Source organism: Salvelinus namaycush, chromosome 41 (assembly GCF_016432855.1).
Source record: "Salvelinus namaycush isolate Seneca chromosome 41, SaNama_1.0, whole genome shotgun sequence".
Classification (NCBI taxonomy): domain Eukaryota; kingdom Metazoa; phylum Chordata; class Actinopteri; order Salmoniformes; family Salmonidae; genus Salvelinus; species Salvelinus namaycush.
This window is the reverse complement of record NC_052347.1, coordinates 4,088,683-4,102,116: the sequence shown is the minus strand read 5'-3', so window position 1 is coordinate 4,102,116 and position 13,434 is coordinate 4,088,683. Positions and strand designations below refer to the sequence as shown.

General features: G+C 45.1%; 1 protein-coding gene across 1 annotated transcript in view; it reads right to left on the bottom strand.

Annotated features, from left to right (window-relative positions):
- Positions 1–12,041, bottom strand: part of LOC120034569 (rap guanine nucleotide exchange factor-like 1) — a 29,941-nt gene extending 17,900 nt beyond the window's left edge. Inside the window, exon 1 of the mRNA XM_038981168.1 lies at positions 10,904–12,041. Within this exon, the coding sequence (XP_038837096.1) occupies positions 10,904–11,285 (382 nt within the window). The 5' untranslated portion in view covers positions 11,286–12,041. The remainder of the gene's footprint in view (positions 1–10,903) is intronic.
- Between the last annotated feature and the right edge of the window lie 1,393 nt (positions 12,042–13,434).

Below are 13,434 nucleotides of genomic sequence, written 5' to 3'. Positions count from 1 at the left end.
ATGCTCGATCCCAGACTGAGACAGTCACAAACGGAACCCACTGACCTCTGAGGGTGTGTGTGGGTGCGCCTGTGACAGAATTTGGCACACGTTGGAGCGGGGCTGGGACAGTGGAATGGCAATACCTGCTTTGAATTCATAAAGCGTAGACAGCATGGAGGTGTTGCTGTTCGATCACTACTAGATTAAGAGCTGTTCAGACCGCTCTTCCTCCTGGCTATTCTAACAGAATCCTTCATATTTCAACAGGAACGAAAAGACAAATACTGTGTGACATTGGATATAATGAATAACTTCAGAAGCAATTCTCTGCGTGTGATTCTATTTCTAGGGTCTATGCATCATGCTTGATTGTAATAGAGGCTTCTGATCCACTCCCTGCCTAAAGTATCCACTACATATGGTAATTATGCTCTTCCAATGAATGTAATATATGGTGTCGGTGTCCATGTGTGGATGACATTTAATTATGTATTGTGTGTTCGACTGTGCATGCAAGCGTGTGTGTGTGTATGTGTGTGTCTGTAGTCTTTGCGTGCTGCAGTGAGTGAGTCCACGTATTGTCGACCTCTTGGCAGTACTGGTTTCCCCACAGTTGCCTGGGAGATGCCACGTTGAGTGGCTGCAGTGAGACCGAGCCCAGAAAGAGAGAGAGAGGGAGAGTGAGGGGAAAGAGCAGCAAAAGTTGAGCAGAGGAAGCAAACAGAACAATATGAAAAGTCGGGAACAGACGGGCAAAGCAAAGAGAGAGGAGAGGAACGAGAGAGCGCGAGAGAGTGTGAACGTGGGTGGCGGAGGAGAAACAAATGGAATGCAAAGGAGAGAGAAGCAGAGGAAAGTGCATGAGAGAGAATAAGAGAAGTGAGTGAGTGGGTGAGTGAGGAAGAGGGGTGAAGGGACGCAGGTCTCAATCATCTTCCCCATCATTATTCCCCTGGAGCTGTGTGTGTGACCACAGGAAAATAGCACATCCGTTCAACTCCATACCTGCAAAGGAACAGCAGGGCGCTACAGAGCTAGCTATGAAGTGCAGTATGGCAGATGAGACCATAGAAACAAATAGCATAGAGAGGACACATTCCTTGTTTGTTTCATGTGGAGCTTACATTCTAAAGTCTCATAGTAAGAGGCCAGCATAGATCTGAATGTGAGAGAAGTCATCATGTTTGACTCATCCAATATGGCTGCCGGGCTCTCAGGCAGGTTGCCACTGTGTTTTTCATTGGTGATGTCTGTTCAGTCCATTCATATTCTAGATGAGGGGGAAGACCCATTTTGAAAGGCTCTTGGATCCACACAGTGGTAACAGAGAGAGTTGGCCACTGATAATCTCCCTGCTCCTCTGTCAAACTAACACGGTGTGTCCAACTTCCACGGCAAAGAGAAAAATAGCATGTGCTGAAGATGGATTGGCGCACGGAACAGGGTGAGAAGACATTTTCCCTCTCACCAAAGCCTGTTCTCTCACTTTCTCTCCTCCCACCATGCATTTTGCTGAAGCTTAAAGTGCAGAAAATCTCTGGCTCAGATTAGAATTGAGCACACCGCTCCACATGACAGGAGTGGGAGAGGAGCACAAATCCAACTCCCACATAAACACAGACACAAAACACATACGCCCAGAATCTCAAAACATGTGCACCCCCACGCGCACGTTGTACATGTACACATAAACGTGCATACCTACGCACTCATGCAAAGGTAGATTATTTCAAAATGGACACTACACATACATATAAACTCAACTCATTTACAGATGACAGACTCTCTCATTCAAAACACCTGGTGCATAAACAGAAAATAAACACTCCCTCCCTGCCCACCTCCCACAGTCTGTGCCTGCATCCAAACGGCAAGAGGGCTGTGGTGGGAGGGGGGTGAAGGCCATGCATGCGTGTTTGAGATTTGGAGTGGGCAGAGCATACAGCCTTGAAGTACACCCTATCCCCCTTTCTCTCTGGCCCTGCAGGAGGCACAACGGCTGGGAGGGGAGGAGTGCACACTCCCTTCAGGGGTGGAAAATAGGCAGGATGGAGACATGGAAGGAGGTTGTGGTTCAAGTCACAGCTGTGGACCGCCTCATACCAAGGGGGAGGAGATTTAGCCTCATAACAACACAAGGTCTGGAGACCGTTCATAAAGCAGCAGCTGTACATGTGGTTTGGATCTGGATGTGAACCAGTGGGACTGATTCAAAAACAAAATATTTACTCGGGAGGTGCCGACCTGTTGCACCCTCTACAACCACTGTGACCCTGCTGGTCCTTAAATGGCCATGTACTCTTATAATCTCAACCCGGCACAGCCAGAAGAGGACTGGCCACCCCTCAGAGCCTGGTTCCTCTCTAGGTTTCTTCCTATGTTCCTGCCTTTCTAGAGAGTTTTTCATATCCACCGTGCTTCTACATCTGCATTGCTTGCTGTTTGGGGTTTTAGGCTGGGTTTCTGTACAGCACTTTGTGACATCTGCAGGATGTAAAAAGGGCTTTATAAATACATTTGATTTAATATTGGAGAGACAAAAGCAGATTTCAGCCCATCCCTAGCTACTAACTGAACTAGTCTGGTATGCAGTTATATAAAACTGTGATACGTATCCCGTTTCTATGGTGACCTTCTCTTTTTGACTGTACTCTACCTTACTATGCGCACACACACCCTCAGCTCTCTCTTAAGTGTTTGGGTTTCAGCAAGAAGCGGTCAGATGGAGAGGTAGAGAGTGTGTGTGGGCGAGTTTGTGTGTGTACTCTCTGCATCTGCCTGTTGGCGCTTGTTCCACTTATCTGGTGCATATCTCCAGCCCTCTGCCCATCTTCCCCACGCCAATTCTCATTCTCCACCTCCAAACACACAGCCATTGACATGCAAATGAACACCAGGGCAAATATAAAAACACATGCGCACACATACACAATCCTGCGTTGAAATGGCAGAGGAAAAAAATTTAAACACACACACACAAAACAGATATGCACGGACAATCTGGATTTAGTAAGTAACCCTAAAGCAAATGGTGACAAACATAAACACAGACACGCAGCATTGGTTCCCTGCTGTTCATAGTGAGCGGCAGCCCTCTTCTCTGGTTAACCCAATTCAAGCTGCACCCATGAGCTACTCTGAGGCATTCCCTCCCCAACCACAACCCTCCATTTTTGGGCAGTGGAGAGACTCGTCTGGCCACTCGCTCCAGTGGGCTTGAAGAAAGGCTCAAATATGCATCCGAGGGCATCCGACTTGAGGAAATGCCTGTGCCAGTCACATAGCATTATCCACAATTATATTTTAGATTGTTCAAAGTTGCAACCCTTTGCCTTGACAGCTTTGCACACTCTTGGCATTCTCTCAACCAGCTTCATGAAGTAGTCACCTGGAATGCATTTCAATTAACAGTTGTGCCTTGTTAAAAGTTAATATGTGGAATTTCTTTCCTTCTAATGCATTTGAGCCAATCAGTTGTGTTGTGACAAGGTAGGGGTGGTATACAGAAGAAAGCCCTATTTGGTAAAAGACCATAAAAGTCCATATTATGAAAAGAACAGAAACAACAGTCCATCATTACTTTAAGACATGAAGGTCAGTCAATCCGGAAAATGTTGAATAAAATTTTATTGGTCACATACGTGTTTAGCAATGTTATTGCAGGTGTAGCGAAATGCTTGTGAACTTTGAAAGTTTCTTCAAGTGCAGTCGCAAAAACCACCAAGCGCTATGATGAAACTGTCTCTCATGAGGACTGCCACAGGAATGGAAGACCCAGAGTTACCTCTGCTACAGAGGATAAGTTCATTAGAGTTACCAGCCCAAATAAATGCTTCAGAGTTCAAGTAACAGACACATCTCAACATCAACTGTTTAGAGGAGACTGTGTGAATCAGGCATGGCTACCACAGCATTCTGCAGCGATATGCCATCCCATCTGGTTTGCGCTTAGTGGGACTATCAGTTGTTTTTCAATTGGACAATGACCCAACACACCTCCAGGCTGTGTAAGGGCTATTTGACCAAGAAGGAGAGTGATGAAGTGCTGCATCAGATGACCTGACCTCCACAATCACCCGACCTCAACCCTATAGAGATGGCTTGGGATGAGTTGGACCGCAGAGTGACGCAGCCAAAAAGTGCTCAGCATATGTGGGAACTCCTTCAAGACTGTTGGAAAAGCATTCCTCATGAAGCTGGTCGAGAGAATGCCAAGCGTGTGCAAAGATTTCATCAAGGCAAACTTTGAAGAATCTCAAATATATTTTGATTTGTTGAACACTTTTTTGGTTACTACATGATTCCATATGTGTTATTTCATAGTTTTGAAGTCTTCACTATTATTCTACAATGTAGAGAAAATGGTAAAAAATAAAGAAAAACCCTGGAATGAGTAGGTGTCCAAACTTTTGACTGGTACTAATATATATATATATATATATATATATATATATATCCAGATTTGGAAACACTGCTCTACTGTTTATTATAGGTCCACTGTAATAGGACACTTCATGCACATTGTTATTTTCCCAAGACACTCCCACCAAACAACACTAGAGGTCACGCCCCAGATGTCTAAGCGATACGCCCACATGGCGTCTCCCACTAGTACACGCCCCTGTGACAGAGCTATAAAATAAGTGCACATGTACAAAACACACATGGCTGCCATGGGAAACACCCTTAATCAATAGACTTCGCCAAGAAAGAAAAGGCTAAGACGTTTTTCCTCAGTTTAGTTTCTTAGCACACGTCTTTGCCCTTCAACGCAGCTGCTGTGACCTTTAGTCTGCTATTCACACATTTAAAAGACCATGTTGGAACTGAAGGTTGGGATTGACGGGTCTCTGTTGGAGCCCTTCTGACAGCAGAACTCAGGAGGAGATGGCTACTGCAAACATATGCCTTTCACTTTTCCTCCATTTCTCATCACTGACGTTTCCTTCGAGGTTCTGAAAGAAAAATCGACCGCACAATGCTTTCGTTGGAATGTTTGACCTACTAACATTTTGCCCTACACACTGTGTGGTCAGAGGATACTCTAAGTAACAATGCACCTGCCATAGTGGCTTCATGCCTTCTCCAAATCCTCTCCGTTTATCATCATGTAGCATGTACATCTTCCTCTGGCGCTTATGCTGGGGACCATTCTGGAGAGCCTTAAAATGTAACCTGACAGTTTTCCATGCTAGTCAATTCTCTCTAATACAACTGTTCCCAAACCAGATTCCTAAGCCCGTCAAGTTGATTGGTCTACCATCCCCTGCGATTAGGCCTGTTCCTGGGTCAATATTTAGTGTTTCAGAGGGAGGGACGGAGAGACGGAGGACGAAGGGTTGTTATTACTGCCTCTGGCTAGCGGCGTTTCTCCCAGCGTGCTCGGGGCCATCTGTGTGCGAGCGTGTGTGCCTAACGTGGCACGTCGCACGGCAGAGAAAACAGCCACTGCTCCTGTCACATCAAAGGATGTCAAGTGGCGTAGCAGTTCACCAGGGTAAGTCATAGTCAGGCTGCTGACTAGGCTGCTGCAACCCGACTCCCTCTGGATGGTCAACACTCGTTAGTACCAAACTGCCAACAGAGAAAGAAGCCACTACACTGATCTACTTGTCATCAGCCCATCTGGATAGGCTAGTAGATAAAGACGTGATGATTCGATGAGAACATCCTTACGATACAGAAGCCAGTTAACAAGTGTCTTTCGCTCGATCGCTCTGTCCCCTTCTTCCTCCCACTGGCTGGCACACTGTCCACATAGTTTATGAAAGCTCTATTCCCTCTCTCCCAAGTCTCATGTTCTCAAACACTCAACTCCTTCCTTCCTGCATTCCCTCTGTTTCTCTTCCTCCCACTCCTCCTCTTCCTCCTCCTCTTGCTTCCATGCGAGTGCTGGTTGCCATGTGAACTGGTGCTGTGCTGGAGAGCCTCTTATCCACGCCGGCACATAGATAGACAAGCTCCAACCCGCTCTCTCACACACACATCCAAGCACACACACTTATGCAAGCACATAAATGCACACATCCATCCAAGCTAAAAAAGTACAGAAATCCAAACACATGCATCAAAGTGCACACACACACGCAAAAAAACCTACAGAGATTCACACACACACACACAGTAAGTAAGGCAAGTCAATCAGCCCTGGAGGGCCCCATCGTGCTCTCCTCTCCTCAGAGTGGTCCAGGTGCGTGGGCTAAAGAGAGGAGAGTGCAGGCATGTAGAGAGGAAGGAGGGGGGGGGTCAGCCATCCCTCCTTTCCTTATGTAAAAGCATCCAAAAGGAGTGGGCACTAGGCAGCCGCTTCTCTTTTAATCCCCCTTTCTTTACATAAAAGAATCATCAGAATCCCTCCCACACTGCCCAACGCAATCCCATTTTCTCTCTGCACTTTGTCCCTTTTCCTCCGCTCCCTTTCGTTCCACAAGACTTTGCAGCTGCGTGCCTCAGAGTCTCAGAACAACTGCCTAAGGAGTGCATCTCCGGATGTGGAATGTAAAGCAATGAGAGCATCAAGCAAAGTCAAAGTCTAGTTTAAAACATCCCACTTGGCTTTGTGAATAACTGATGTGGAGCTTGACACAAGACATGTTCCCTCTGCATTGGACGCGTATCAAAGCCAACGTCAAACCCCCCCCCCCAAGTCCTTGTCATTCTGCTGCTGCAACACAAAACAACCATGTAATGTAATGTACTGTAAGCAACTGCTGCAGCATCTCCAGTGCCCCGACACCCTCGCCTGTATCGACCCTAGCTATTTTAACCCATTACTGTACCCATGGGTGACTGGTCTAAATCTCTTCTACTTGTTTAGTTTCGTGCTTCTACATGCAATACTATAGCATGCCGCTTTGTTATTATGAGGATAGTCTATTCCATCTGTTTTCGTCAGACAATAATAATAGTGGGACTGGACTGTAGACATGTGGTTCCCCAAGTTGAAACACGTATCACGAGTCAGACGTGGCTTCACTAACAGACTGTTTTGATTTCGACTTCCACTGTAACTCGGAGACGGTACACACCTACAAAATTGCCTAACCCTTGCCTCAACACGCCTGTTCCTAGAACCAATAGTGTGATTGGACGAGAAATGAAACCACAAGGCAAAACAGGGTTACACAAGAGCAGGGCCGTTGACCTTGAAAAGGACGGGACTTTTTTAGATAGGGGGCTGTCAAAATGCTTCTGATCTGTCCTTTACCTGCGGCTCGGTCTCTCTCTCTCTCACACACACACACACACACAAGCAGAGGGCAGTGACTCAGAGGGTTTATGGTGTTTGGAGCGCCAATCAGTCAACACTGATCTGGGACCGCTGATATGGACAGCCTGGTGCAGAGTATCTCTGCGAGAGCACTGTGGTATGCGGTGGTAAAATGTTATAGGGTGTGGTGTCTGTCACGTCTGTCAGGTAGTGTGTCAGATAGGAGTGTGTGAGACAGGGAGTCATAAGGTGCAAGGGGTTGGGGAGCACGCAGTGTTTGGGTCGATGTCAACAAGGTCCACTACGTTTCACCATAAACACATTTGCATCCAACAGACACACTTCCTAATTAGAAACATTCAGACTATATAAACCAGGATCAAGATCCAACCTAGATCCATAATCCAAAGATTCATTTCTGCTCCACATGTAAGGGTGAGCAGGTCCGCTCAATCTGGTCCGCTATTGGTAACTAATCCTGGATTAGCCACGCTTTTTCAGATTTTCTACATATTCTAGAACATCCCCATCCAAACAGCAGCGAGCTCGGCCCTCCAAGAAACAGGTTAAACGAGATTAAACATATTTAAAGCTATCTTGGTTGTAGTTCCCTAAGTGTTTATAACACCAACGCAGCTCGCTGGAGTGAATTAAGTCAAAGAGAAAAATTAGTCTGAGAAAAGAGTGAAAGTCAAACAAAATAGTGACCTTTTGGAATGGACCAGATGAACTCTCATGAACCCTCTTCAGACGTACGACAACCAAGTTCTCTGTATATTTAGTTGTCAAACTCAAAGCGTACATAGATAAGGTTTAACTTGCACCCGTTTATCAATACAATCTCTCATTTTGATTCATTCGGAATCAGATATGCATTCTGGAATCACACCTGCTGTCTCAAACAAGACCATTGGCTGCTATACAAAGCCAATTCAATCTCGAGCAATACTACGCTGCTTCTCTCTAATGAACGATGCAGTGGAGATATGCCATTTCCTGTAGAATACAGTAGGGGGAAATTGACAACAAAAAAAACAAAACAAGAGCAAGAGAGAGGAATTCAAGCATGCTCAGTCAGTTTGACAGGATGACATACAGGATGACCCGGGGGAGCAGGTCACCGAGGTCAAGGGGTCATCGGACAGGAGGTACACTGGCTTTACAATGCATAATGGGGGATGGTTGCCCGCAAGCAGAATAGTTCTGTGAGAATCTGCTGGAGGTGCATTGAAACCTCATGCACTAAAATAACCTAGGTAGAGCAGATTCCTCCTGCAACAGAACAACAGGAACTGATGTGAATTATCACTAAACAGTGGGTCTCAATAAGAGTCCCCCACACAGTTAATTGCAGGTGTTCATTCTGAGACATTTCCTGATCATATTCTTTTGAGCTGTTCATTGTCGCCCGTAATAATGCCTGTCACAGTAGTACGTCATAAATCTATTGGATTTTCCAGAGAGACCTGGCAATAGTGTTACAGTGTGCGAAACCCACATCATGCGCCAATAAAACAGATAAATTGAGCAGAATTCGAGGACTGGCTGGGAGGAAAATCTGCATGTTACACAGGAAGCCTTGGCAATCCACCTTGGAAAACTCTGTTAAATCCTGTTACTGCAGGACTTGTTGAGATAAGCAGTGGAGGGGAAAAAAATCTCACAATGAGATATGGCAGTGGCAAAACTGCAGGGTAAAAATGGACATACTGGAGGCTTCACTCAAAGGTAGACCTTGACAGCGGGGGTGTCATCTAATGCAGAGTATCACTCACCAACCATCCCCCACAGGATAGGCATACATCACATCATAACCACTAACCTACTTGCCTTCAATGACAACTGCTTGGGAATCTTCTCTGGCACCATTCCAAGAACCCATCACTAGCTCCCATCACATACATATGTTTACGGTTGCTATACTACATTGTATTCATATCTGGGCTCAGCGTTTCATAGGTTGCTTTCTAGTTGTAATACGTTACCTGTCCAAAATTGTAATCAGTAGCCTAATTTTGGATTACCGAAACTCAGCAACGTAATCCGATTCAGTTTAAGATTACTTTTCCCTTTAGAGGCATTACATGCAAACCTCACTGGCCACATTGGCTAAAGTAGAACTTGGTTCTATTCGAGACGCCCAACAAGACCAGCAAGACCCCTCCTTATTGGATATCGGGAAGTTTCAAACCCAGGTGGGAGCTTGAAAGACAAATGAGGAGAGATGAATTAACGATAACGGAGTCAGAATCGACAGGTGGAACAAACTTAAAACCTTTTTCAATGCTAAATTGAATGGAATGTTTTTTTAAAGCGGAAATATGCTTTCTGAATTTCAAAGTAATCCAAGAAGTAATCATCTAGTTTTACAAAAGTATCTGTAATTTGATTCATAGTTTTGCTGGCAATGTAGCTGATTACAATTCATTTTTCGTAATCAGATTACATGGAACTGATTAATCAGTTACTCCCCAACCCTGTCTGAGTTTAATTTAAAAATTGGTCACAACCGCCAAATTTCAATTTGGAGAGTCTAAAGGGCAGAGTCAATAGATCTATGACACACACACACACACACACACACACACAACCAGAGTGGCTATGCATCTGGTATCTTTGACGCTAACAATACTAATTCATATTTGTTATACTCACAGGAAATATGGAGAGAAATGCTACAGATATGTAGGGTGCGGATATTATTCTTCTTTAAAGTGTGCAATGGTGTCTTCTGGATTGGTTCACAAAATGTTCAACATACTATTATTTGAATTGTGCATACTCATCTCCTCACAATCCCTTGTGATACAAAATCATTTTGGATCAAACCCTTTAGGATAATAATGTAGGCCCAATCCAGAATAAAACATTATTAAACCCATTGTATCGTCTGCTCTTTAGCTGCCAACAGAAACATTGTATTTTAGGATGAGAATCATGACCTCCTTTTTAGAAATAAATAAATAAGTGCACAAACTCGGCAGCCAATGTGCGAAGACTAGCGCGATCCTCCATGACCGATCATGAAGCAGCCTGAAAGACATGCTGCTACTGTAATAGACAAATGCACATGAGCTCAAATCAAAATGTTATGTTGAATAAACTGAACCCTAGAGGCTATACATTCGATTTTGGGAGAGTTTCGTTTTGGGTTTTAAGTGCCACTAACACGTAACTATGATTCAATGTGCGAGGTCTTCTTTTCTGAGGCGTGAGAAACATCTGGACCATCCCTTTTAATAACAGACTTTCATTTTTTCTTAACGAGGAAAGCCGTTCTTACGTAACCGTTGAATCAGATAATATAACAAGGCAATGATGGGAAGGAACCCTTCTGCACCAACCACCGCCTAATCCCTAATTCTACAGCCTGGAATAGATCGCTGACTGATTATTTGGGGTTTCTGTTATTGTTATGAGTAAAAGGAGAAAATAAGCAAAAGCTTAGTTATTTTCAATTGCCTATGTAGACCTATAGAATAGGATATAGCCTAATCAAGGACCAAATGGTAGTTTTGGGTTCCTGGATAGACTACATTCCTTTGACAAGTGAATTGCTTGGCTAAATTGCAAAAGTGAAAAGGCAAGAACACCATGACTTGGTGTGAAACAGTTGAGGAATTAGTCAAACCACTGAGTGTGATGATTGACAGGCCAATAGGTGGATGCATTGTGTTGCATAAATGCGGTTGATTGACTAGGTCCATTTACCTGTGCAGTTGCCATATCGTTTGCCCGCCACACTGTCCAGGAGCGCCAGCGCCAGGTTGTCCGGTGTGTCCGCAGGCAGCGGGGTCCAGCTCGTGTCCAGACTCGCCTCAGAGCTTTGCTCATCGCTAGACAGCGACGGGCTCCTAATGTCCGCAGTGGCCGAGGGCCAGCACGGTGCTTCCTCAGTGTCCGGGCTGAACACCTCCCTGGCCGGACCGCTCTCTGGAGAAGTCTCCCTGAAAAACGGAACCACCCGAGACAGGCTGGCTCGCCGCCGAGAAGCGCCAGTGCCAGTCGCCTTCTCCCCAAAGCCACCAGCTCTTGTGAGCGCCGTTGTCTGTTTCTTCAAAAACTTTTCCAGGGGCTTCATTCCCGCCGGCATTTTGATACAATACCGCAAAAATTGCTTTCTTCGATGGTTATTGATATGAACTGAATACCTCTGCAGGAACTATCGTTGTGTGACTACATTATACAAGCATCCATGCGTACTTCTATTGACCTGTCTTCGTAGTAGGCTCTTGCATGGAAATAATTAACCCATTTGTCAAATCATGATTTTAAAAGATCAGTGTAAAAAATCCGATTTGTGAAGCAGCAGTCTATCGACCTCGGCGACAGCGTGCTCACAGACGACTGTACGTTCTGGCTGAGTGGCATTTATCGCAAAATATCCCAACCTGCTCCACAACAACCGCTCCCTGGCGTCTCCTCCACCTCTGCAGACGTTTCGGGCGCGTCAAGGAACAATGTTTGTCAGTTTCAAGCAGCGGCCAAAATACACTGGATGACGAACGCAAGGTGCCGAACTCTCACTCTCAGCAGAGCACAGTGCGATAAACCGAAACAAAATAAGGATAACAGCGGGGGGTGGTAAATAGGCGCCCCGGTAGCTTTTTACCAGCGACAAATGCGACGCGTCTCTGCCGCATGGCGTATGTCTTGGTGCTGGCGTCAAAGCAATCTACTGCAGTAATATCGCCAGTGGGAATGGCCTCGGCCCCTCAGCATGTGTGGGAGCTTGTTCAGATAAGTACCAGTGTTTCCCTCTCCCCTTCTCCGTTTGAATGCTTATTGAATGCAGTGGTTCTAGCTCTGTGTGGACAAACACACACCCACGAAGAGTGTGAATGTGTTGTATTTGGGACCGCTGCTATATTAACTCGCCCACTCACTCCCTCCCTTCCTTCCTTCCTTCATCTGTAGTTGCGCGTTTGTTGCAGTCAGTACTCCTCAGTGCCCGCTGAATGGCAGCTGCTCACTCCCACTGAAAACCAGGGCCGGCCCTAGGCATACATGATATAGGTGGTTGTCTAGTGCCCCCGGCCGCTAGGGGGCCCCGACCAACAAAAACAAACGTTTACATTTTTTTGAAGGGGGAACTCAGTTGGGGTCTAAACTTACTGTTTAGCGTTAGAATAGTAGAATACACAAGGTACAATTTCGAAATGTAGTTGTGCATCAGCAGTTGCCCTCTAATAATGTCATTCACTGACAATCACTCAATTAGCCCATGTCAGCTAAACCTTCTTTGATTGATAGGTTAGTTTACGCAGCTATCTAAACGTGTAGTAATCATGGCTGAATTACCGACCCGGCACTAAGGGTACGTTTCAAGCAGAGAGACAGGTGATACTGTATCAGTCGACAAGTCACATAGAAACGGTGATCTTGTACAATGTCGCATGGAGCAGAAATGGCATACAACACCGTGCTACATTTTGACAATAGCCAACTACTTTACAATACTTCTATTTCTGAAGATTTGTCCTATGTACAGTATGTACTGTATAAGGACAATGAAACTCTAAGATTGACATATTTCTCAACATGCTCACAACCTGCCATTGGATACAAACATTTTTTTATGGTGTATGTCAAGTTAGTCAAATACTGTATAGAAAATTACACTGAGTGCACAAATCATTAGGAACACCTGCTCTTTCCATGACATAGACTAACCAGGTGAATCTGGTTGAAAACTATGATCCCTTGTTGATGTCACCTGTTAAATCCACTTTAACTAGTGTAGACAAAGGGAAGGAGATGGGTTAAAGAAGGATATATTTTTTTTTTAAATCCTTGTCAATTGAGGCATGGATTGTGTATGTGTGCCACTCAGAGGGTGAATGGGCAAGACAAAGGATTTAAGTGCCTTTGAACGGATATGGTTGTAGGTGCTAGGCACACACATTTGAGTGTGTCAAGAACTGCAACGTTGCTGGGATTTTCACGCTCAACAGTTTCCTGTGTGTATCAAGAATGGTTCACCACCCAAAGGACTTCCAGTCAACTTGACACAACTGTGGGAAGCATTGGAGTCAACTTGGGCCAGCGTCCCTGTGGAACGCTTTCGACACCTTGTAGAGTCCATGCCCCGACAAATTGAGGCTGTTCTGAGGACAAAAGGGGGTGTAACTCGATATTAGGAATTTGTTCCTAATGTTTTGTTCGCTCAGTGTATATTTACCATTTACTATTTGTTATATTCAGTGCTTCAAACATAAACTTTGAAATGTGCCCTGTATTTT